This window comes from Uranotaenia lowii, chromosome 3 (genome assembly GCF_029784155.1).
Source record: "Uranotaenia lowii strain MFRU-FL chromosome 3, ASM2978415v1, whole genome shotgun sequence".
NCBI lineage: Eukaryota > Metazoa > Arthropoda > Insecta > Diptera > Culicidae > Uranotaenia > Uranotaenia lowii.
Window position 1 is genome coordinate 88,502,985 of NC_073693.1, and position 25,000 is coordinate 88,527,984.

General features: G+C 37.7%; 4 protein-coding genes and 1 long non-coding RNA gene across 5 annotated transcripts in view; 3 read left to right on the forward strand and 2 right to left on the reverse strand.

Annotated features, from left to right (window-relative positions):
- Positions 1 to 9,055: 9,055 nt before the first annotated feature.
- Positions 9,056 to 9,496, forward strand: LOC129750691 (uncharacterized). The gene is made up of 2 exons (XR_008738459.1): positions 9,056 to 9,223; positions 9,289 to 9,496. It is a non-coding gene; the product is annotated as an uncharacterized LOC129750691 (long non-coding RNA).
- Positions 9,463 to 11,798, reverse strand: LOC129750690 (uncharacterized). Its single transcript, XM_055745696.1, has 3 exons — positions 11,674 to 11,798; positions 9,668 to 9,844; positions 9,463 to 9,602 (listed from the first exon to the last, which is right to left on the reverse strand). The coding sequence occupies exons 1-3, from the start codon at positions 11,692 to 11,694 to the stop codon at positions 9,489 to 9,491; spliced, it is 312 nt and encodes a 103-aa protein (XP_055601671.1). The 5' UTR covers positions 11,695 to 11,798; the 3' UTR covers positions 9,463 to 9,488.
- Positions 11,799 to 12,109: 311 nt separating this feature from the next.
- Positions 12,110 to 12,661, reverse strand: LOC129752366 (uncharacterized). The gene has a single exon (XM_055748153.1). The coding sequence runs from the start codon at positions 12,659 to 12,661 to the stop codon at positions 12,110 to 12,112; it is 552 nt and encodes a 183-aa protein (XP_055604128.1).
- A 6,406-nt stretch (positions 12,662 to 19,067) lies between these two features.
- On the forward strand, positions 19,068 to 20,207 carry LOC129752367 (uncharacterized). The gene has a single exon (XM_055748154.1). The coding sequence runs from the start codon at positions 19,068 to 19,070 to the stop codon at positions 20,205 to 20,207; it is 1,140 nt and encodes a 379-aa protein (XP_055604129.1).
- Positions 20,208 to 23,085: 2,878 nt separating this feature from the next.
- Positions 23,086 to 25,000, forward strand: part of LOC129752368 (uncharacterized) — a 29,154-nt gene continuing 27,239 nt past the window's right edge. Inside the window, exons 1-3 of the mRNA XM_055748155.1 lie at positions 23,086 to 23,609; positions 23,709 to 23,790; positions 24,038 to 24,142. Coding sequence (XP_055604130.1) covers positions 23,500 to 23,609; positions 23,709 to 23,790; positions 24,038 to 24,142 — 297 coding nt within the window. The 5' untranslated portion in view covers positions 23,086 to 23,499. The remainder of the gene's footprint in view (positions 23,610 to 23,708; positions 23,791 to 24,037; positions 24,143 to 25,000) is intronic.

Below are 25,000 nucleotides of genomic sequence, written 5' to 3' on the forward strand. Positions count from 1 at the left end.
TGTATAGTTAAGTTCTTAAGTTGGCACAAATCCGCTTAAAATGAGAAAGAACGACATTTTATACAAAAGTGGCTCCAGAGAGTCATTCAAATCAGTGACTTCAAATATATACATACAGTTGCGTTAAAAAATAAAACGATATCGCCCGAAGCAGCGCATCCGCTTCCAACTTTGACCAGCTGCCTTTTCTGTCTGGGTTGATATTTTTTCATGGAATTTTCACAAAATTCAGTTCAACGATCCAACTGACGCTCCACAAAATTTGAAGACAGTACTATAATTGAAAAAAAAAATAACACAAATATTCTTGTGAAAAGGGGAAATTTGCAATTGCTTCACAAAAATCGCTGTATTTTTGACAGTTTTTATTGAAAAAACTAAAAATTTGGCCAAAAAATGTACAAAAGGTTTGATCTAGTACCTGGCATTTAGCCGAGTTTCATCAAATCGATTGACGCGATCAAAAATGGAACCGATTAAAAAATGAGGTTTATAATTGTCCAACAGTCGTTCTTTTTTGGACGGATTTTTTTTGGAAAAATATCAATGTAATCAATGTTTTTTTGAGAATGTTGGAAATGTTGGTAATTGATAAAAACATAATTCCTGCTTTGATCGGAAATAGAAAATATTCAATAAAGAATAGATTCTAACGAAATCGCGAATATAATAAACGGTTTAAGTTAATATGATCGTTTCTTTTCAGTTTTTCTTATGCTCTATCAAAAACTTTCTATTTCCAAACTAGAGTGTCAATTTCCCGGGCATTGTCACGTTCCCGGGAATCGGAAAATCCGATGACTCATTTGCAGGGAATTACCGGGTTCCCGGAAAAAAATGAGATATATACCTTCTCTATATTCGAAAAAATATTTAAATTTGGTATTTTTACATTTTTTTTAGTCTAATTTTAGTATTATAGTGAAAAATTTTACACTATTTAAACAATCAGAATTTAAAAAAAATGGCAGAAATTTCCTTACAAAATTTATTTCTTTCATAATGTACGCTGTCTTGTCGTCTAGAAGGTTTAAACCTAGATACATTTTCAAATATCCTCTAACCTAACCACATTTTCGAATATCCATTCGTTTCTTCTACCCAAAGCTTTGATTTTTTTTCCTTTTCTGGGATTTTCATCCTTAAGGATGATTCATCCCGAGAACCCAAAGCTTTGATCTGTTCACCTAGTAGTTTCATCACCTTTAAAATATAATTCTACTTAGTTTCTATAAATTTGCCGAAATGCCAACTCAGATTAAAATCAATAAGATTTCAGCAGCGATCAAAATTAGATAACACTAGAAAAATTAAATAAGTGTATTGAAAAATTGACGTTATTTAATACATAATTTCTTAAAATACGAAACGTAGAATTCTTAGACGTAGCTGACTTTTTAACCTTCCGGAAACCTAAAATATTTCAATTTCTTTCAACACTCACTTTTAACTTGCTTCTGGATTTTGAATGTGTTAACGCAAGGTTTCCGCAATAAAATTACAATCCCAGGAAAGGCACTTTTCTACCGGTTTTGCTAAGTAATTACATTGGCAATGCGATATAATTCATACTGTTTTTCTTTTCCTCCATTCCTCATCCATTTTTCCAAATTTCTTTTTATTTTGAGCTCAAACAAAAGAATCGATGTGCAACAATAGCGCTGATGTGGTCTAGTGGATAGGCTGATGCGAGTCTGGTAACCCAGGCGTACTGGATTCGATTCCCTGCATCGGCAAGAAAACTTTTGGGTTTGAATCCCATAAGTTGCCGACAGGCAAGATGTGTTTAGTTGTATAAGTAACTAAATGCACTTAATATTTCAGAGGGATCTGAAATCTGGGGTTAATCTGAAGAGACTATTGCAGTGGGTTGCCATTGTGGAGAGGATTGCCAACCATTGTAGGTCTCTGAAGGTTGGATGCATTCCTTCGACGAACCATCGGCCGTGGAAGCCCTAGAAGCAATTCGAAGGCCAAGCCACACAGACATAGGCTGGACCTTGCTACCGATGGTGGAACCATACATACATACATACATACTTAAAGAATCAATGTGCAGCAAAATTCAAATAGTTTGAATGTTTTGAACCCTGAATGTTTAAAATTGGCAAAGAAACCAAACTTTGAACACACCTTGGATTATTGATATTTCGTTTTTATTAGCATTTCTTCCCAATCATAGACACTGATTTCCACCGCCAAACATAATATTTGCACTTTTCCCTGAAACCCAGCCAGTAAAATTGACCAATCGTTCGAAGCGTACGGCGAAAGATATCTGTAAAATAAATGTAATCAGGATACAAGAGTTATTCGACAAATAATGATTTCACCGAAACAGTTCACTATCCATGAGTAAGTCCGTGAATCGAAATAGACCGGCGTTAAAAGGACAGTCAAACGGAGGAATAGCCTTTGATTTGATGTACTCCAGTGTTGAATCCATGACCGCCAAATAACCACAACCATCTTCAATATAAACCGGTCGCGTAAAAGGCTGACAATGCTGCGTCGAGTTGCACATTTCGATCCTAATTTCGGCGCTTAAATTCATCCCCAAAGGCTCCCTCACTTCAATGATTCCACTCACCACATAGTGGGTGGTGTTGAGTTGTACAATTCTTGAGTCCGGAATATAGGTCCGGATGCCTTCCAAACCCTTGCACTGGCCCACTCGGTTCAGATACAGCGCACTGCGATGTCCTTCACTAAGCCCAGTTTGAATTCCGTTCAGACGAGCGTTTTTGGTGGGTAGTATCACGAAACTCCACAACACGGCAATGATCGTGACCCTTTCCAGTTGCATGATTAACTCGAACTAGAGTTTTAACTAACATTAACGATTGTTCCAGTGCCTATTTAACTCTCTAACATGGTTAAGCTCAACGAACCGAAGAATGGTTTGTCGTTATGATATTGATCAGTGATTGTAAATCAGAGAAAAGTTTTCGTCATTAAATCTATTTTAATTTAAAAAAAAAGTCACAGATTTCACATTTTTTTGTTTAAATTTTTGAGTTGTTCTAAAATGGAGCAAAATAGAAACATTTCATCCAATGAACTGTAGTAACAATTCGAAATGCTCAAAGTTAGGTGGACGGTTGTATTTTAAAAAAAATCTCTTAATTTTTTTATGAATCGTTAACAATTGTTTGAAAATTCTTTTTAACGAGTTTGAAATTATGCATGAGTTAGTTCGATTTAATGTTACTTTTTATTTGATTTTATTTTTTACTTTTATTTGTTCAATAAATCGATGACAATTTTTTCTTTAACATTCACGATGAACCATGTATTGACTACAGCAAAAAAAGTCACTGACCTATTTACTTACACGAAAACCTATTAAGTGAAACGAAAATGACAGATTGATTTTAATTTTTTTTTATCAAAAAGTTATTTTAAAAATAATAACAAATGTGGATGCCAAATGACTTAAAAATTCATAAAACGTCGAATGTAGATGATACAAAAAATTATTAAAAATTTCTATCCATTTAAAGCTTAGGTCTTTTAGAAATGGGACACTTTCTTCTGCGTTTAGCTCATTTACTAGTAATTGGACATTCTAAATTTTGGCAGCATTTTGCAGCCTGTGAAAGTACTCTCCGACATATATATATTTTTAAATTTGAAATCTAAAATTAAATCTCCAAAATTACGCGTTTTTTAAGATATTTACGATACAAGAGAAAAAGGAAAAAAAATTGCACAGTTTCTTTCAAGATCTAGCACTATCAAATTGATAGCTGACAAACCCGTTGATTATTCAGAGTTCGTAACCTAAGATCTATACTAATCGATTATACTTTAAGTACAATTGCATGATGGTTTTGCTTCGTTTTGTCAGATTTTGCCAGCAGGCATTTCATTGAAAACTCTTTTTAGGTTCTATTCAAATATTACGTAACGCGTTTAGGGGTTGGAGGGGGTGTTAGAGTTTGTTACGCTTTGTGGATTGTAGGGGGGTTGAGAATTACCGAAAATTGCGTTACGTAATATTTGAACGACCCCTAAATGGCTAAAAAATGATCAAGTTTTGTTAATTTCAAAACAGCTGTATTCAATAGATTGCCCTCAGTTTCTATTAAAAAGAGAAACATTGGACCGAAAAGTATCAGAAACCCACTAGAAATACAGATTAGACGAAGTATAAGTTGGAAAAATTGAAGAGTTGAAGTATAAAGTAGATTTTTTTCTTACAAAAAAGATGAATATATTTTTTAATTTTTTTCATGAATTATCATATTATTTTTTAATTTTTTTCATGAATTATCATATTATTTCTTTTACTTACTTCATAGAAAGTATTTCGATTAAACGAATTTAGTTTAGTTTCTTTATTCAGTTTTATGTATGGAAGAGTGGGGAATCATGGGCCACTTTTTTTCGTTGTTCCATAACTTCTTTATAATAAAAGATAAAATGAAAATAAAAAATGGTATGGTTTTCTAAGTTTTCAAGGTATCATAAGGTATTTTGTTATATTTTTAATAAGTTATTTTCCTCAAATTCTGACTGTTTGAAAAAAAGCAATGTTTTTTGGATTTTGAAAAATGGTGGGGAAAAGTGGGCCACCAAATCCAAATTGACCAAACAACATGCAAAGTTTATGAGTTAACCCAAAACTGTGATTTCCTAATTCATTTCGTTATTTTAAAGCAATTTCAGATGATGAAATAAAAAAGAGAGCTGTGTATGATCGCATAGATTCCAAAACCTGGCTCGCGAACGTTTTGCAAAATATCTTAAATAGGATGGACAAAATATTTTTCATAACTCTTCATTTGGCATAAGAAAACTTTACAGATAGGAAAAACGTATATTAAGTTCTGAATGTGTTTAAAAACATAAAAATATAGGTGGTTCAAGATGTGTGGCCCACGATTCCCCACAAGCTATGATTTGGAAATTGGTTGCGTTTGTGTGACTTATTGATGTTTCATCAAAAATTCCTTTTCCACGTGAAAGATCATGACAAAACTAAGATCATAAGCATATGAGCTTATTTTTGTTATGCAATTTTGGTTCCCCATCGATGAAATTAGCGGATGTTTTTTCAATTATGTAAGTACATTTTTCTAACTTTTTTTAGCTTGATAAATAAAAGAAGCATATGATGCGTATTTCAGTCAACAACATATAGAAATATATGCTCACGCAGAGCGACGACGATAACAGTTGGTTTGAGATTTTTATCTCAACACACATCTGAGATATTAAAAGTGGCCCACGTTTCCCCATGGCCAACGATACCCCACTCTCCCCTACATAACTTTTACATTTTTGATTTTATACTCCGCTGGTTACACCGTTTTAGGAGTATATCCTATGCTAGCTAAACCGATCTTAAATTAAAATGTATTTTTATAATGATTCCAGAATTAAATAATTATAAAACAAAATATTTACACAAACAAAACAAATCAAATTTTAAAATAATAAAATTTTACAATAATATTTAACAAACATGATGGTTTCTTAGATACACGCATTCGCAACTGTCCCATTTCTAAATGAACTAAACTTTAAAATTATTCTGAAACCTAGAATTGTTTCATCAAAAATATTAATTTACCGGTATGCCGAAATCAAACTCAACTGAATCAGTCTTGATTTGAATCTGAAGTCATATTATAAGTTTCAAGTGAAGCCCTGAATATGCATCTTCTTTTTCCTCAAATAAGAAGTTTAAATTCTAAGAGCAAGTTCACTGGTGTTGGGAAAAAGTGGTAGAAATTTAAACATTTTGAAAATTTTACCATGCAAAAATGTTTCCAAGATGCTGGGCGTTGTATTTTTTTACAACACTGTTTCTATTTCAGCCGTATGTGATAGAAATATTGCGCATGCTGCAGCATGCGAAAATACAACACGTGTTGTAAAAAAACGAGAAGGCCACAGATCTTGAAAATGTTTTTACATGGCAAAATTTTCAAAATGTGCCGTAAATGTCAAAATTTCTACCACTTTTTCCCATCACCAGTGAACTTGCTCTAATAGGTAGTATGGAGAGAAACTAGAAACACTGCCAGTATAGAGGTTCTTGATAAAGAATTGCTCTTCTGGAATTTTCGAATTTTGATCCGAAAAAATGAATTTAAAATTCTAGTTGTTTGTTTAGACGTCTGTGCGTATCTTAATTTATCGCGAGAAAGTGAAGTTCAATCGTACCGGTTTCAGTAAAAGTTTTTTTTTCTGCAAACAAACAACGTGAAGAGGCACTAATGGGGCCAGTTTTACGCCCTCTGAACCAACCGAGGAATTTGCTATTAAAGTTCAAAAGTTCTAATTGAATTCAACCAGCGGATGATGATCTAAAATGTCTCAGGATAAGTACCTAGTTTTGATTTATTTGAAAAGATTGTATTCACAAAAAGTGGCTTATTAGGGATAATTTTTTTTAATTTTTTTTTATTGACGAAACCATGGAGAGCAGAAATCTCAACTGGAAAAATTTCAGAAACATTTCCTGTCCTCTCTCAACTTATAGGTGACATTTGAAAGGAGCAAAAAAATTTTAAAAGCTCTCGAGTACCGACAATCTTGAGAAGTGTTGCCGATGTTGTTGAAAATTTAGAAAAAAAATATAACATTAAACTATTTGTGTATTGTGATCTTAAATTTGTTTATTGTCGTAAATCTTCGCTGTTTAAGCTGAATTTCATACAGAGACATCAGTATTTTTCCATTATTTAGTTTTCATAAAAGTATGCTCGAACATTTGTAAATAGAACTTTTTTTCGATTCAGTTAGGTTTAATCAATATTTCCAAATGGTCTATTCGGTGATTAAACCAATGAATGAGGGGCAGTAGGCGGAATAATAAGTTTTGTACTTTTTTTTAATTTAATGTACTGTGAAACAAAAGAAGAAGAAAATCTGCAATAAATCACAATCCAGTTTTAAGAATCTTCCCGTTATTATAAATGCAAGTACATATTTGAAATTCGAAACAAAATAAATGTCAAGCCACAAGACATTTCATTTATTAGAGCAATCTTTCTAATCCAATATGCTTGTAAGTTTCTATTATGTCATGAATCAGCATAGAAACTTCAAAGGAGACTATAATGATAGCTAAGCGTGAAAACAGTTAAGAAAATTAAATCAGTTATTTTTGTAGAAAAATAACCAAAATTATTGTCATTGAATCAATAACCAAGAAGACTTTAACTGTGTATCAGATCTCGCGGAAAATATAAATGAAATGATTTACCTATTTGTACTGAATGAATCAAGCAGCGTAGAGTGGAAAACAAACATGATAGCACTAAAGAATAATATTTTACATAAATCGATTTATAAAAGGAATTTTTCAAAAGTCGATGAAAATAATGAAATGAGTAAACAATCTCCAAGTTGTTAAATAAACTCCAACGAATAAATATTACATCCTTTGAGCTTATGAAGCAGTTTAACCTGCAAAAAGGAGCGTAGGATAAAAAGATTTAACATATTAGATCACACTAGTCAAAAGTGTCTCCTGATCACATCCTTCCCCCTAAATTTCCAACAAAAAATATTTGCTAGGATGCAGAGATGACCTCGGTCCTAAAGCGTGAATTTATGTCTTTCATCCCTTTCTCTGTTTTTCTCAACTATCTATTGACTACTAGGACGTGGTCGGCGCCGTTATTGACAATGAATGAGAGAGCATTAGTTCTGTGCATTGTGAATGAGCTGCTAATCCCAAGCACCATTCTTTTGACCTTTGAACACAATTGATGGCCTCGGTCAATCACGGAGTAGCAACCATTGGTGATGTAGAACTTGTTCTACTGAACCATGCCTGAAATCATGGTTTTCGAAATGCATTGATCATAACCGTTATGCTAATATGAACCAAATAATTTATCATAAAACTAGATGATTTAAATGAAAAGCAATGTGAACCTTTCCAACGAATATTTTTTGTTATAAACGATGAAGAAGCATTTCGGGTTCAATGATTGAAGGTGGATGTGAGTAGTCATTCAAGCTAAGCTAAGCTAAATAAGAAGTTCAAATTCTAAAATTCCGATTTTAATTATGGAATTTGAAACATCGAATTGAATTTGATATTTATTCACCTTTTAAACAAGATTTTTTTTGTTATTATCATTTGAAAACCAATTTCTGCAGTTGTTTTCCTTGTTTTGAATGTTCCGTTTTAATTAAAGAAAAACGTTCTGAATATCAAACTAAAATTCAATTCGAAAAACGAGTTCTTCAATCATTTGCTATATTTGGACATGGAACTTGATATTGATTTAGAACCTAGGTACTTGATGAGATATTTCGACTGGTTAGCGAACTCAGATATTGGTAAAAATTAGTTAATTCTAAAATTGAAATCAGACAGTTTAGGTTGTTTTAGACATCTTAATACATTGCGGACAAAATATCTTGTTTGTTCGCTTGGCACGCATGTACTTCTTTTCGAAGCATAACTCAAATGTTACAAATCTTAATAAAACTCTTTGCTACAAAATCGAACATATTAAGTCACTCAACGACACCAAATTTGTAGAATTCGGTCTAGCGGGTTTTGAGATATACATAGAACCCTTAATTTGGGTGTTTTTCGGCTTAGATTTTTTAGCGGTCCCTAATATGTTAAACTGAAAGCTTATCCCGAATCCGTATTTGTTTTTTTTTTATCTGGCCCGGTGTGCTTTGCTACACCTTCCAAAAATTAATGAAATTTATTTTAAATTTATTTGTTCTTAATTTGAAATTAAATTTCGATTTATTTACAGTGAGAGCTGCAGCTTATAATTCTAATTAAAATACAAAGAAGATTAAAATTTCTAAAATGAAATAAAATTCCTCAAATTATGCCAAAATTGTATGTATTGCCCAATCTAAGTTCCATTTCATCCAATCTTTTAGGTACCGGATTATTACTTCTGACACAGATTGGTTATCTTATTGTTATCATTTTACAATACAATTTTGGGTTTCAGTTCGTTTAAAATTTTATCTGTCGCTGTTACCTAATGCAGAAAGAATATTGAATTTGGTATGAATTTTGTTCAAGTCTTAAATCTAGTGCTCCATGTTCAAACATCAATCGCTCTGTCTAGTAAAAATAGCAAACATCAACAAAAACGACATGCCGGTAGCAGTGAGATTAGTGGAATTCCTGACTATCGCCACATTATTCATTCTGGTTTCAACGGGAGCCTTCCTGCTTTATTTCGCAGACAAAATTTTACTCATCTTCACATGGATCGTAACGGTAGGAAAATATGTTACCTTATAAAATTCTTACTAAACTGAATTGCTTACGAAACTTCTTTCCAGCCGATGATAGACATCATTCAAATCCTGCTGCTGTTTTTGCAATATTCATTCTTTTGGAGCACAAAACATTTGCTAAGATTTCTGACCTCGACCGGGTCCTGCGATCCTTCGAATCCGAAGAAAGGCTGTGATACGCCAATCTAAATTGGTATTATAAAATGTAGAACACGGAAATTTGTATTATGTAAATATATTTATTTTTATCTAACGGCTGCCTTAAATGTACCAAATGTTTCATTCATTCGTATGCAAACTTTTCGAATTATGGACATCATCGTCGTCAGGGCGTCGGCATGTTTTTCGTTAAGAATAACCTGGAAGTAAGAATTGATTTATCAAATTTGTAATGACTAGATGAATTTGGCCCGGAGATACTTACTAAAAAAATGAAGCAAACCATCAGCGGAAACAGAAGTTTGATGATAGTATTGATGATCCAGGTTGCAAAATACCAGAACACAATTGCGCACAGCACGAAAACGACGCAGGAAAACGTGTCATCCAAATTTTGAAAATATTCCTGACCCAGTTTGCTGAACGCTGACTTGAGGGCGGTCTGAAGAAATAAAAAAGTAAGAAAATAGGGTGATTCAATAGTTTCTTTTCAAATTTATTGATATTTAAATCTAGTAATAAATATTCTACTTTTTTCTATCGAATAGAAATATAATTTGGTTTCTTTTGAAAAGATTCAATAATATCCAAAAAAGGACACTTTGCTTTCTTTCTAAACTTCGGAAAGATTTCGTCATTTGAAATAAACTTCATAAATTCGATAACATTTTTGAACCGGTTCGGTTTTCCGGATATCTTAGGAAAAGACGGAATTTCACACTTACCTATCCATATTTCCCGCCAAAAGTTATCCAAAATCTTAAAACAAAATTGTAATATTTTTTTTCGTTTTCATAACATAGAATGAAACTTTTTGAGTGTGTAAATTGAAATGGAACCAAGAGCACATCAAATAAAATTTATCAAAAATCTTTTTCAGTCTGCTGATTTATTTGGATAGAAGTTTAATTTTCTCAGTGTTTAATCCTTTAAATTTCCCCTTGAGTCTATTAACTATCCGAATTTTGCTAAGGTTTTGATTCGAAATTCATGATATATCGTCCAGGGTTTGCTTGTAATATTCAACATTTCATTGTTTCTGATTCAGTTTTTTTTTCAAATTTGTAGTGTCAGAGTAATTCTTTGCTAAATCAGAAGAACCAAATATGTAAAATCTACAATGTTGATAGTCTTATATTTCAATTTATGAATTATCATATCATGCTATATGTATTTTATGAATAACTTTAAGAAAATGAATGAATATCAACAAATGTATGAATATCAACTTGCCATCATGAAATGTTGTTTGATTCATAACACCACTTAAAATAGTCATAAGATATTTAACTTTTCTTGAAGAATCTCATCTAAGGAATTAATTTAAATTTGAGCCCCTAAAAACCAAAAAGTAAAAGTGAAAAAAAACTTAAATTTCCTTATAATATATAAGAGAAAACGAACGAAAATTTAAAAAAAAAGGTCCTTTGGTACTGAGGGCCTCATTTGAGTTTTGCCTCTTATAAAACCAACTTAAATTCTTAAGAATCTTTTTAAATCAATCACTGACATTCACCCTTCTTTTGTGGACATCAAAAGTTAGTTTTTCTATTTTGATCGATGCATATAAGAAATTATATTTCGAACAAATAGCTGTTATAAAGCTAAAAAGTTTTTAAATCGTGCAGTGTTTTTGAAGCCTTCTTGACTTTTTCATGTGAACGTGTAACTACATCCAGAAATCTGAAATCGAATCCCATCGTTCTGGATGACAAACACAAGCATGATAAAAGATTCGATTTGTTTTCTAAAATGTTGTTAAATGAGTTTCAAAGCCTTTTTTGTTGCGAAACTTTACAATACTGATCGTTCCATAAAACAATCCCAGTTCAGTTATATCAACAAATCATTCAAAACAGATATAAGTTGTTTAAGGTTTTTAAGACAAACACATGAATTTCCCACAACATATGTACGTGAAAATTGATATTTACATTCGATCATCATATTCAGGCTTATAGTTGAATGATGTTAACCATGAATGCGGAAAAAATTACCTTGAATGTAAGCAACAACAGTGTGAAAAAATCTTATATATTCTTTATGTTTAGTTACCAACTTTTTAATTTTAACTCTCTTTGAACACTGATCAGATTCTCCAATTAATCCCTTGATAAAGCCTACAACTTTCAAGTGGATTACCACTTCGACATTCTACAAATCAATCGTTATTGAAAAAAAAAATTCGTGTGATCTGACGACTTCAGTTTAACTCGTCTCGATCAAGACCATTTAAACATGTTATCTATATTACATTGAAAATGTACTCACCATCATTGTGTCTCCTTCCATTTTTTTAATAATAGTTTGTGCTTTTTATGGATTTATGACTAATGACGTTTTTCACACTGAGAATTTTGAAAACAACAACAGAGTTTGACTACTGAATGTTTATTATGTGGCGATTAGTAATTCAGCGAGCACTAGATTTAACATGTTTGATTTTTATCAGTTTTTTTTTAAATAAAATTTATCAGTTAACCAAGAAACTCTTTTGATAAATATTTTTGAGCACAAGAACCGTCGTAAGAACAATCATAAATAACATAGCACTGATTAGCAAACAAAACAACAAAAAGCACCAGTCTATTTCTATTTTCTTCAAATATAAGTTATGTAATTTATGTTATCTAACTGAATTGGATTAATTTGTACATTGTCTTTACTAGGATCCAAAACCAGATTAAACTGCCATTTTTTAATCTTTTCACTGGCTTCGAACTTTCTTCGGTCGAGCGATAACTTGCAGCACAAAGCAGGAAACCATTCGTTCGCCAACCATACCGACAATTCGGGCATCCCAATAGGTGATTCCACTTCCGGGCAAAAATCGGGTGGTGTCATCTTCGACCGGCTGGTTTCGCACCGTATAGTTACCCTTGAGCAGTGGACAGCGAGCCTTAGGCCTCACATAGGAAAGATAACTTCCATAGATGGTGTCCGAAGCGGCCAGCAGGGTGCAAATATCGGAATCGGCTATGTTGTCCAGAAACGGTCGACAGGTGGCCGAGGGTCGAAAATCGTCACAATTCTTAACCGTTACAGAAGCTTTCCATCCATTTGGAAAATCTTCGTGGAAGTAAACGTCTCCACTAACCAGGGTCTGGGTTTTGTTGTACTGCGTAACTTGGAAGTCTGGCATGAAAACGGGAAGATCTTTCTGATCGACACACTGACCAATGCGATGAATAACCAGTCGCTTCTGAACCCCGATGCTGCCGATAGTTCCCAATATGTCAATACTCAGAGCAGCGGACATTATTGACACTAGAACAAATAAAGTTTGAAGACCCATTGCCGCGTACCTACTAAAGTAGCATGAATATTGGAAAGCCATTTATTTTCAAATGTCGTGTCGTGATGTCTGTAATTATTCAGTTTAAATAGCCGAAAGTTATAATTATGAATTTCGTAACTATTCAAATGATGAAAATGCATACTACTCGAAACAAATGCAACAGCTTAGTTGACGATATTATTTGCTCGCTCAAAGACAACAAGACATGGAGAACAAACTCGACGACCTCACCTAAAGCTTCAAAGCAGCAGGTCTCAAAGCCAATGTCGGAAAGACCAAGTCGATGGAAATCAACACAGAAAATCGTTCCAATTTCGTGGTAGCTGGTCAACAGGTTGAGAAAGTGGAGTGTTTCCAGTATCTTGGCAGCCAGATAACGCCTGATGGTGGTACAAAGAAAGACATCGAAACCCGGATCAGATAAGCCTGATTTCCGGATCGCCAGCAGTGGAGATATTTTATCTCAGCCCTATGCGTCGGTCAATCGGCGCCGGACCCTTAGGGTAGGGTAAGAAGGACTGATTGAATATGTGAGTGAGTGGCTTTACTAGTAGGGCATTACATCTTTTCAAATGCACAAAGGTATTCCATCTTTTCCGGTTGAGGTAGAAAATTTCAAATTGCTGATAGCATCAAGAATCATTTCTTCGGTAATAGCGACGTCAAGGTCTAACAAATCTCCGGGTAATAGTGTGACGGCTGCATTGTTTTGATCTGTACTTAAAGAATGGATCGTAAAATGCACTGGAAAAGTCACAGGCTGTGTGCCGAGTGTGACAAAACGTGGTGTGACTGGGCACCTTGGTACCAGTGCTCAGTTGCAAGAGGGAGGGTCGGAACGTGTATCGGGTAGTCGCGACCCCGATATGCGGGACGACCAAATGTTTGAGCGGGTTTCGATCCATCTGCCTTTTGGGGAGGTTCCTGGCCCCGATTCGCGGATACGATTGACTAACGACAGACAGAGGGGCCTTGTGCCGTAACATGTGGCGCCCAGTGGATGGGCCTCAGGTTGAGTCTCGAAGAGTCGGTGTGTGTGGTTATCTCCAGACCCGAAGAGAGGCGAGTTGTTCTCGTCTCGAATTGGGTCAAGAGACGTACTGAACGAGGGCCCTCGAGACACGAGGAGAGATGGGTATTGACGCCTCAATTTGTGTCAAGAGGAGGAATGTGAGAGGATCTCGAGTCACGAGGAGAGGCGAGTTGTTCTCGTCTCGAATTGTGACAAGAGGCCGTATGTGGGACTCGAGTCACGAGTAGCGGCGAACGGACTGCCAACCCGTGAGGCGTGAATCGTGACAAAGAGTGGATGACGATTGCTGGTGTACGTACAAAAACGAGTATTTGCCGTGGAGCGCATTGCGCGAGTATGGTCTCCAAGTCGGGTATAGCCTTCGTTGCAGGTCCGAATGGGAATTATGGCCAGAGGCCCCAGGTGGACTTTATGGCGTAGGGGTACATAGTATCATGAGTCGTCCAATTGCACCCATGAACCCAGAGTAGCAAACTGGGGGGACGCGGTGGCTCGCCGTGCCTTGGAATGCAATCCGTAAAAAGGATTTGCCACCTGGGTGATCAACTAATAAAAAAAGACTACGATACTCTGCATGTAATGTCATTCTACTTTTTTTTTCCTTGTATTGGAGAGCCCACTGCGACCAGTAGTTGATCTATTGTGGTATTTACCCCGCGTTACTATATGCTTTCATGTTCACCTGGACTATTGATTGGAGTGACAGTTGATTGCTGACTAAGCATTTTATCCCAATCGGGTATGATATCAAAGATGTATGATATAACCTTTTTAGGGCTGATATGCAACCATATGTCTTGTGCGCTTATTAACTTTGCCCCAAGTACTCGCTCTCTCCTATTTAGGAGGGCGCAGCAGTTGCATAGAAGATGCTCTGCAGTTTCTTTTTCGAACCCGCAGAACCGACAGTCATCGTTTTGAATTTTTTTATCCTTTTGAGATGCTGTTTTGTTGGACAATGTCCGGTCAAGAGACCTGTGTAAGTACTTAACTCGTGCTTACTTAAGTTCAACATGTTTTTGGAGAGTCGTGCGCTTGGTTCAATGAATCTTTTTGCCTGAGTTGCTCCCTCCGCTGTTTTCCAGTTGGAAACAATAGTGGTGCTTTCCCAGTTCTTGAGCATAGTCAGGGCACTTCTCGATACTCCGCAGAGAGGTTCAGGTCCAATCAACAGTCCCTGAGATCCTTCCTTAGCTAGTTGGTCTGCTTCTTCGTTCCTTAGGATACCGCAGTGGCCTGGTACCAAGAATAAAGATACTCTGTTCCTTATGGCCAGGTTTCTTAGTGCAACTATACACTCCCAAACTAGTTTGGAGTAACATGTGAACGTACTTAGTGCTTGAAGAGCAGCCTGGCTGTCAGAGAATATGCAGATACTTGTGTACCTGTAACCCCTTTTCAAACAGGCTAAAGTGCATTCTAGAATTACTTGAATTTCGGCTTGGAATACTGATGGCCAGTTTCCCATAGGAATTGAGATCCTGAGTCTAGGTCCGAAAACCCCTGCCCCAGTTCTATTATCCATTTTTGACCAATCAGTGAAGAATAGGATCGATCTGGGAGGAACCGCAGGTCCACCTGACTCCCACACGTCCCTATCATTGACAGTTACATTGTATGGTATGTCTAGGTTAAAAATGGGCTCCATCCAGTCATCATTTTTCACAATGAGTGAGTTTAATTTAAATTTCTTTAGGATTTGGAAGTGTCCTGTAAGATCTCCTTCATAGAGCGTTTTGTATTTGGAGAGTCTCAAGGCACTGCGTTCCGCCGCTAACTCATCGAATTGATATAGAGTCAGAATATCTAGTAGTGCATTTAGAACCTCATTCGGTGTGCTTCGCTTTGCGCCAGTTATAGCTAGCGTTGCTAGTCTTTGAAGCCTCGCTAGTTTTTTTTGGACTGTAATTTGCATAGTTTTGGTCCACCATACTAAGGAGGCATACGAGATTTTGGGTCTTATAATAGCTGTAAATATACAGTAGATAATTTTCGGCTGTAGTCCTCATTTTTTCCCTACTCCTTTGAGGCAGACCCATAGAGCTGTTGTAGCCTTAGCGATTACATGCTCTATCTGTGGGTTCCGTGATAGTTTTGAGTCTAGTACTATGCCTAAATATTTCACTTGTGATTCGAGGTTTAACACTTCCCCATCTAATGTTAGAGGTTTTAGTGTAATTTTTCGTCTCCTAGTGAAGGCTATCACAGTAGTTTAGGAAGGGTTTATGTTCAGTCCCCCTTCCCTGCACCAATAGTGCGTAGTTGAGTGCAGTTTGCATTCTATTAGACAACACATTATCATGTTTTCCTCGAACTATATTCTACTTGGTGACTTTAATCAATCGCATCACAACTAATCTGGATTCCTGGCCAAAGAAACAGCATGGTGTTAGATTCCGCTTCAGTGATAAATACAGCTAGTGCTTCACTCTTGGATGGAATAACATTGAATGGAGTGAGTCAACGAAACGGGATATGAAACTCTCAAAATCGTACGCTGGATTTGGTTTTCTCGGATGATTCTATTTTGATTAGCCCCATAATTGAAGCCAGCCATGTCGTTGTCCCTATAGACGTGTACCACCCTCCTTCGGAGTTCGAAATTTCTTTCACGTGTCTCATCGCTTTTGCTGAGAATTTCGATGCATCAGCTCGTGACTTCAATTGTGCGGATTTTGATACCATGAACCGTGTTCTTAGACGTAGAGGTGGCTTTCAGTGCATTAAGCGCAATTCTGGATGACGCTTTTGAGAAATGCTCACTTGAAGCGGCTGAAAAAGATACGTTTGAAATTGCTGCGGAAGTTTAGTAACTCCAGATATCCATTCGTCAAAAGCTAATCGAACGCTGCGACTAAACGATACCGAATATACAATCGAATTTGCTATCACCTTTATGTGGATCGTACTCAGAATGAGCTTAGTCGCAATCCAAAAAGTTCTAGAAATTTGAGAACTACAAACGGGAGGAGTCCGGGCTTCCAGCCATACTCCAATTAAACAATCGTATTGCCAAGTCACCTGCTGAAAAATGTTATCTTTTTGCGATGCACTTCGCAAGTATTTTTTTCAGATAAGTCTACCAGTCAATCGAACGCAGCTGTAACACGACTACCTGTCGATGTGCTCGATCTGAATGTTTTTGCTGTTAACGAGGAAATGGTTTTAGAGGCTATCATTAATTTGAAGAATTCCACTTCAGCCGGACAGGATGGAATACCGGCGTGCGTAATGAAAAATTGTCGCAATGTACTGGTGAAACCTCTTACGCGTATTTTTAATCAGTCTCTAGAACATCAAAAATTCTCTGCCATCTGGAAAAAATCATTTATGTGCCCAGTGTACAAAAAATGTGACAAACAAGATGTTCTTAACTACAGAGGTACATCGCTAGCTACCTGCTCGAAGGTATTTGAGAGGATCATCAACGATGCTTGCGGGAACTGGATCTCTGAGAACCAGCATGAATTTGTTCCTAAACGCTCGGTAACTTCAAACCTGATGGTTTTTACATCCTTCTGCATATCAAATATGGATGGCGGCAAACAAATCGATGCGATATATACCTACCGATATTTCGCCGGCATTTGATTCAGTAAACCACGATATTCTCCTGAAAAAATTGCATCAATTGGGGGTTTCCGAACGAATGTGTGCGTGGATCAGAAGCTACCTAACGGATCGTCGATTGGCTGTTAAAATTGGTTTTGCTGAATCCTCTGACTTTAGTCCAAAGTCCGGGGTACTCCAAGGTAGCATTTTGGGTCCTTTATTGTTTACGCTGTTCTGTAATGACATCAATTTGTTGCTCACTGGGTGTGGAGTTCTGCTGTATGCGAATGACTTAAAAATATTCTTAGTCGTAAACAGTCAACCTGACTGCTTCGAGTTGCAACGCTTCTTAGACACAGTTGTGAACTGGTGCGCCAACAATTTACTTGTTTTAAGTGTTGCGAAGTGCCTTTGGGCGCAGGAAAAATCTTTTTGTGTATAATTACAATATTATGTTGCATCGTGTTGAGGAGATTAAGGATTTTAGCAATTTGTTGGACAGTCAAATGACTTTTAAGCGGCATTACTTTGTGGTATTCGAGAAGGCCAACCGGATGCTGGGATTTATCATACGCTTGAGCAAAGAATTCACAGATTCGGTCGGCTTGCGAGCTCTGTATTGCTGTCTGGTGCGATCAATACTGGAATCCGCGAATCCGGTATGGTGGACAGCGCGTTTTTGAAGCAATTCAACGTCGCTCGTACGTTACGCTCTTCGAGAGCTACCTTGGGAGAATCCTTTAAATTTACCGCCCGTAGGCACAACGTTGTGCCCTGCTTGGACTTCATACGCTGTCGGATTCTCGTTCCATCGGTCAATCGCTGTTCGTGGCAAAAATTCTTCGGAACGAGATTGACTGCTCCTGGCTACTTTCTCGCTGTAATATTTACATATGCGCCAGAACGAACTCTACGAAATAGAAACTGGTAATCTCTGGAACCGAGAAGTACGCATTATGGCAGCAACGACCCTCTTCGTTCAGCAAAAGTATGCTCCTTAAGTTATTAAACTATCTTTGCCTTTAATGTATCCACTTTAACCTTTCGACGCCGTATTGAATCTGAATTAAGTGATCATGCATCTTAAATTGAGTAAAACTATCATGCTTTGTACAACTGTTGGCGAAGCCCCTCGTAAGCTGGATGAAAATGAGATGTGAGTCCCAGGCTCTCGTATTTACATAGTTGTTTAGAATGTAGCAAAAGCGGAATGTCATTATGAAAAATCTGTGAATTTGGAAAAACGTGTTCACAAAGTAATAGTTTGACAAATCTAGGATTTATTAGAAAATCCAGTTTAAAACCGGATATATTCAGTTATATTTTCTGTATGAAAGTGTAGGTAATCGAAAGAATTTATTCAAGTGTTATTTTTACCTTAACTTTAACCTTTATAGTTGGAAATTTTGGCCACAATTTCTGTAACAGCAAGTCGTGAAAAATTGTCATCTGTTCTAACAGATTTTGGTAAGATTTCTACCAAAAATAAATCTTAGTTAAATTTATTAGTCAGATCTAGTTAATCTTACATTAAAATCTATTAGGAAGCGCTGATTGACCCAAAACGACTCATCTGAAAATTAGAGATATAACCTCAATCTACATCCGCTGGCATTTCCGTTATTACAAAGGCACTTAAATGTAAGTTTCTGAAATCTATTATTAATTAAGTTCACTATACTGCAAAATTATAAAATTTTAGCTTTGAAGCAACTTGCTATCAAAATAAGTGTTGCTTATTTACTGCCTTGATCCGAACAAATCTTCAAAGATTTAATGATCATGAGCAACATGGATGCAACCAGCGGTCAACCGAAAGTATCGGAAAAGCAGTACAACTGCAAAATGTGTAGCCTTCCTGACTCTGCAGGCAATCTCGTCGGTTGTGACACTTGTGAAGCATGGGCTCATTACCAGTGCGCAGGAGTGACGGATTCTATTGCAGATCCGAATCGTTCGTGGAAATGCGAATCTTGTAGAGCCAGCCGGGAGAAAAATAAGTCTCAGCAAAGTCAGGCAGCTTCTTCAATTCATTCCAGGAGTAGTAAACGTTCGGCGAGATCCGAACTAAATCTGCAAATGCTCCAGGAGCAAAAAGAGCTTCAACTTAAAGCCCTTGCTGAGGAAGAAGCAGCTATTAAGGAAAGTTCGAAAAAGGAAGAAGAGTTGAGGAAAAAGAGGGTTCGTATTGAGGACGAATTCATTCGGAAGAAGTACGGCAGTCTGAATGACTTTGCGGAAGATGGCGACAGCAGAAGGAGTCGAACGAGTACCCGAGCAAGCAGCAAAAAGGTTGTTGATTGGTTACCAACTGTAGATCCAAAAGTAGGAATAACTGAATGGGAGTTACCACGTCAACCTCAGCTTGGCCGAGCCAAATCGTATTCGACAGCAGATGAAATTGGACAACGAAATGTAGCACCAGTAGTTACCTTCAATGAAGCCCACGTAGCATCAGCTGAGCATCAGTCGGAGAGCCATATTATTAACAGCCGTATAACTCCCGTTTCCGCATCTACTCCACAAGCAAGAAAGTTTCCGGATATTCAAGTTCCCCTTCCAATTAGAACACCCAAAATTGAACCAATTCTATATTCCAATATTGAAGCTGGACAGCAATTTTGTCCCTTCACTGAACACCAGCCAACAACACAATTCTCCGGTGCAGTTGAGGAGATGAGACTTATCCAGACTAATCGCGAGCCGATTATGGCTACCTTGATTTCGGGAACAGCTGTCGGCACCAAACCAAAGTACACAGGAGCCATTCCAAAAACCACTAGATTTTACACAACCATCAACAGCTGCCATCGGAAAAATACACCGTCCGAAACTATCCATAGTCGACACTTTTGGCCGGAATACACCAACAACAAACCCTTTTCCAACATTTTCGCTAAGTCAGCCCACTGTGACACGTAATAACACAGTACCACATTCCAGTTTAGGAGATATGGAATCAATTTTATCGTCTGGTTTGAGAAATATTTCCTTAGGACCACCAAACACGACTGTACGTTCCACAGCTGATATGATGATAAGCACCACAAACGAACTTGCGCAAAAATCCGTTAATTTTGGATTAGCCACTCCTCAAGCCTATGCTGTTCTTCCCGAAGTGAATAGAGCAAATATAGTACCATCGTTTGCTCCCAGATCCTCCCAAGAGATGAGCTCCCATCAGCAGTGGACTAGTAGTCATCAAGGAGAATTTGATATGGGACTACCCGCCAATTCGACACAGCTCGCTAGTAGATATTTCTCACCTAATCCGAATCAAATTCCACTATCACCGCAAATTGCTACTAACAATCCCAGCAGCCGAAATGCCCAATTGCCATCTCCGAGTATGGCCGAATGGGGAACACACACGCACAGTTCCATCCACTTCGCAGCACCTACGAAAACTCAGCTAGCAGCTCGGCATGTGATGTCTAGAGACTTACCACACTTCTCCGGTGACCCACATGATTGGCCGTTGTTTTATAAGTCGTTCTGCAACAGCACAGCCGCATGTGGACTTTCAGATGTCGAAAATCTGGATCGACTGCAAAAATGTTTGAAAGGTCGTGCTCTTGAGGCGGTGCGAAGTAAACTATTGATCCCTGACTCAGTTCCTCAAGTGATGAATACCCTCAAGATGTTGTTCGGACAGCCTGAGATTATTCTCTTTACTGTCCTGAAAAAGCTCAGAGAAACCCCCGGGCCGAAATACGAAAATCTCCAGTCGATTATAACGTTCGGGTTAGCAGTTCAAAATGCTGTGGATCATATGGTAACTGCAGATCTGACTGACCATCTTTTTGATCCGATGCTGTTGTATGAATTGGTAGTAAAATTACCAACTCCATTGGCAATCGAGTGGGGTCGTTTCAAACGGCAGCATAACTTCGTTAACCTGGCCGTTTTCAACAAGTTCATGTCTGAGCTGGTAACCGTGTCTTCCGATATTAGTATTCCCATCCCAGTCTCTAAAGAAAAACATGCTAAGAGCTTTTTGGAGAAATCGAAATTGTATGTGCACTCTGAGAATAGTACCATCACCAGTGACCAAAGCTCCAGCCAGGTCTTGAGAGGAAAGCACACAGTTAAAACTACCGACCCTAAAGCTCAAATTGAGAAAACATGCGTCTATTGCCAGAATCCATCACACGAAATCGCAAAATGTCAAGAATTTATATCTCTGGATCTGGACAGGAAATGGTTCTTCGTTAAGCAGAAACATCTTTGTTACCTCTGTTTAGTTCCACACAAAAGATGGCCTTGTAGATCCGGTAAGGAATGTGGCATTGGAGGATGTAGGTTACGACATAATGTTTTACTGCACGCCGATCGAAACAGTACCAACAATAGCAACATCTCCACTAGTGATAGCGCTCTCGCTCAACAAAACCATCATCATTCTTCTACATCATCTGCCCTTTTTCGATACTTACCGGTTATCATTGAAGGCGGAAACAAATCCATCGAAACCTTTGCCTTCCTTGACGACGGTTCGTCCTCCACGCTTTTGGAGGCCAACATTGCGAAGGAACTTGGTATTGAGGGTACCAAGGAGACCCTATGGCTTAGCTGGACAGGTAATGTGTCACGCGAAGAAAAGGGTTCGCAGCGAGTCTCGGTTTCAATTCGTGGTAAAGGGTGTAAAACACGATACGAAATTGGAAACGTCCGAACAGTGAGTCAGCTAAAACTAACCAGTCAAACCATCGATTACGAGGATTTGCAAAAACGTTACCCGCACTTGAAGGGATTACCTGTGATGAGCTATGCTGCAGCAACACCAGGTATCATAGTGGGACTCGAACATGTCAGCTTGTTGACCCAGCAAAAGGTGAGAGAAGGCGGACAGCATGATCTCGTTGCCGCTAAGACACGGCTTGGGTGGTGCATCTTTGGTAAACAAGGTTCGCTAGTGAAATCCTATCAACAACTTCACGTACACAGCGATTTAGAGAATGAGAATAAAAAGTTTCATACTCTTTTGGGAAAATTCTTCGGAGTAGAGGAGGCGTTTGTAAGCATCAAGCTAGAATCAAAAGAGAATAAGCAAGCACTAGACATTCTTGCCCGAACCACACGACGAGTAGATGGGCACTTCGAAACAGGATTGCTGTGGAGATTTTCAAAACCAAATCTTCCTAACAGCTTCCCTATGGCAATTCAAAGAAATCGATCTCTCGAAAAGCGCCTATGCAAGAATGATTCTTTGAAAGCAGCTGTGTTCTTTGAAAGCAGCTGATTGAGTTATTTCAATAACAACAAATTGACATGACATTCAATGACACCAAAGAAGTCAATTACCACAAGACATGTATTTGTCGGTTTAACGATTATTTACCAACATTCAATAACTAGAATCGCTTTTCAGACATATGTAACTAAGAGCTTTAGGAGTGGAAATGAGTTCAAACCAAGAGCCCCTCAACAGGATAGTTTTTTTTCCAAACGTAGCCCTGAATGAGCAACAGGTTCCGAGGAATTTCCTGTTTACCAAAACAGATTGGCCGAAAATGGCCGCTTGTTTACGGATAAACAATTCCGCCTGACCCCTTCCCCCTTCCGAAGCTGCTCACCAGCCATAGTAAACAATCAACAATGAGTGCCCGCACATGATTCCGGCCACGTGCTTTTGCACGTGCTTCCAGCACCTGTGGATTGTTTACTATCGACTGACAGAGTACACCAAATTCCGGACATGCTCAGTGGGGCTCTGTCTGCGCAAGACTGACCGAAAATGGAGCCCGTTATCCCAGCTCGATGAAAAAGGTCCCCTCGGTCGTTTCTGCCTATAGGAAGAGTGAAAAAATGGACGCCATTGTGGGACCTGCTGAGAAACTGTGAAAGAAAATTGTCCAAAATGGCTGAAATCGGGTTCAAAAGTTGGTAAAAGTGGAAAAGTTCGCGAGTATTCGTCGGTACGCGTTCTTTAGTGATAAAATTTGCCAGTGCAAGTTGTTTTTCAGGGAGGGAAATCGAATTTTCTTTCTGCCTGGGTTCAGAGAGTTCCTGCCTTTTGGGTGGTTTAAGCTCGGTCGACCATTTTCTTTCTTCCGTCTCGACGAGGGGAGGAAGAAAAGCCTAGAAAAATTCTGTATGTGGTCCAGCAAGATCACTCCGGACGAATGCAACACACTCGGCCAGCTGCTAGTAGCTCGTAGGACATTGCTGGATCTCTTGGTAGCCAACGGAGACATCTTGATCCCCGTGTACCATGTACATAAGAAATAGCTCGAGAGGTTTCGTCGCTTTTTTCGTTCTGGTTATTTTCGCAATCTCAATTACACGTAGTGCAGATGAGCCAACAACAATCAAGTTTAGCACGTAAGTTTGCACATGCATGAGAATTAAAGACCTCGGGGCGTCCCTCGATGACCCAGTTCTGGTTTTTCCTTTTTCCGATTTTTCAAAAAACCCTTCCAGTGTCCAAGGATGGGCAGCAAAGCTAGGCGGAGAACTAGCATCGTTAGGAGATTTTATAACTAGACGGAAGGATGTAGAAGATGTAAGTATAAAGTGAAAAGAACAAAAAAAATCTCTCCCCAGAATGACACATCACGATATCGATTTTTCCCGAAACTAGCTGTTGTAGCGTGCTTGTTATGTTTGTGTGTGGCGTGTGGTTAAAGGGACAGCAGCATGATTTCATTCACAATTTTCGGGAACAGTCGGGTAGCGTGATGTGGCACATGATTCATTCATACACCGATTAACACCCTCTAATGGTTGCATTTGTCTGTTCTCGATTGCAGAGTTTTAAACAAGCACAAGTAGCTAGCAAAAATGGACAAAAAATTGTGGAAGAGATGGCAAAAGATCTCAAGTACATGATGGATGCGAAAGTGAGCGCCGTTAAGGTATGTTCGAACTGATATCGTCGTGTGTCTGTTTTATGCTTTCACTTTTAGAGGGATTATCGATTTTTTTAACGGATGTTTGCTAGTTGTTAACATTGAGTCATTATGTTGCAGGAAAAGTTTGTATTCCAAATGAATAGGTGTGAGGTCATCTTCAAGCGCTGTCTATCTATTGTCATACGTGACGTCTAAGGCAAATGAGAGTTTATTTTCACATATTTTCAATTCATTTATTCGCGCGAACACTTGTCTTAAATATGTTTTAATCATTTCTCCATGTATCCTTTGGTTTGAATATATAAGACCATCTGTAACCGTGGTTTATTCTTGGATCAATTTTATACAAGAATTGGACCAACGAAATTAGAACCAATCCACTGAAAAAACTAACAACCACTCTCGTATTCCATTGACTGTTAAACAATTTAGAACAGCTTTAAATTGGGTAAAAATCTCATCAGTTTTGGAGCTATCTTTATACAAGTTCTAAAAAAAAGTTAAGTGGAAACTGATACAATGGACTACGGATGCGGTTGCATTGGTTGGACTTAGGGCCTAAACCGGCGCACAATGGGAAAAAAGTGCATAAACCGCAAATACATTCAACAACTTCCCTCCTACATGAAACAAATCTATGCAAATATACTTTCCTTTAGTGAAAATGTGCGGAAAATCAATTGGACATAGTTTCAGTCGCCGCACGAGCTTTAGAATGGATGTATAGTGCCTTTTTAACCCCTAATTCCCCTATATTTTGTAAACAATCCAGAAAAAAAATGATTTGGACTAGAAAATTTTGAACAAAAATAGACTTATCTTGTGTGATCTTTTCCGAGAGATCAAATGAAGGCTGTTTGA

Bases quoted from the DNA above. Each gene is read 5' to 3' on its own strand.
- LOC129750690 (XM_055745696.1), bottom strand. From the start codon at position 11,694: ATGGAAGGAGACACAATGATG. The intron at 9,845-11,673 runs GTGAGTACATTT...TTATTTCTTCAG, and splicing joins TGGAAGGAGACACAATGATG to ACCGCCCTCAAGTCAGCGTT. The intron at 9,603-9,667 runs GTAAGTATCTCC...TCTTACTTCCAG, and splicing joins TGGTTTGCTTCATTTTTTTA to GTTATTCTTAACGAAAAACA.
- LOC129752366 (XM_055748153.1), bottom strand. From the start codon at position 12,661: ATGTCCGCTGCTCTGAGTATTGACATATTGGGAACTATCGGCAGCATC.
- LOC129752367 (XM_055748154.1), top strand. From the start codon at position 19,068: ATGAGCAACATGGATGCAACCAGCGGTCAACCGAAAGTATCGGAAAAG.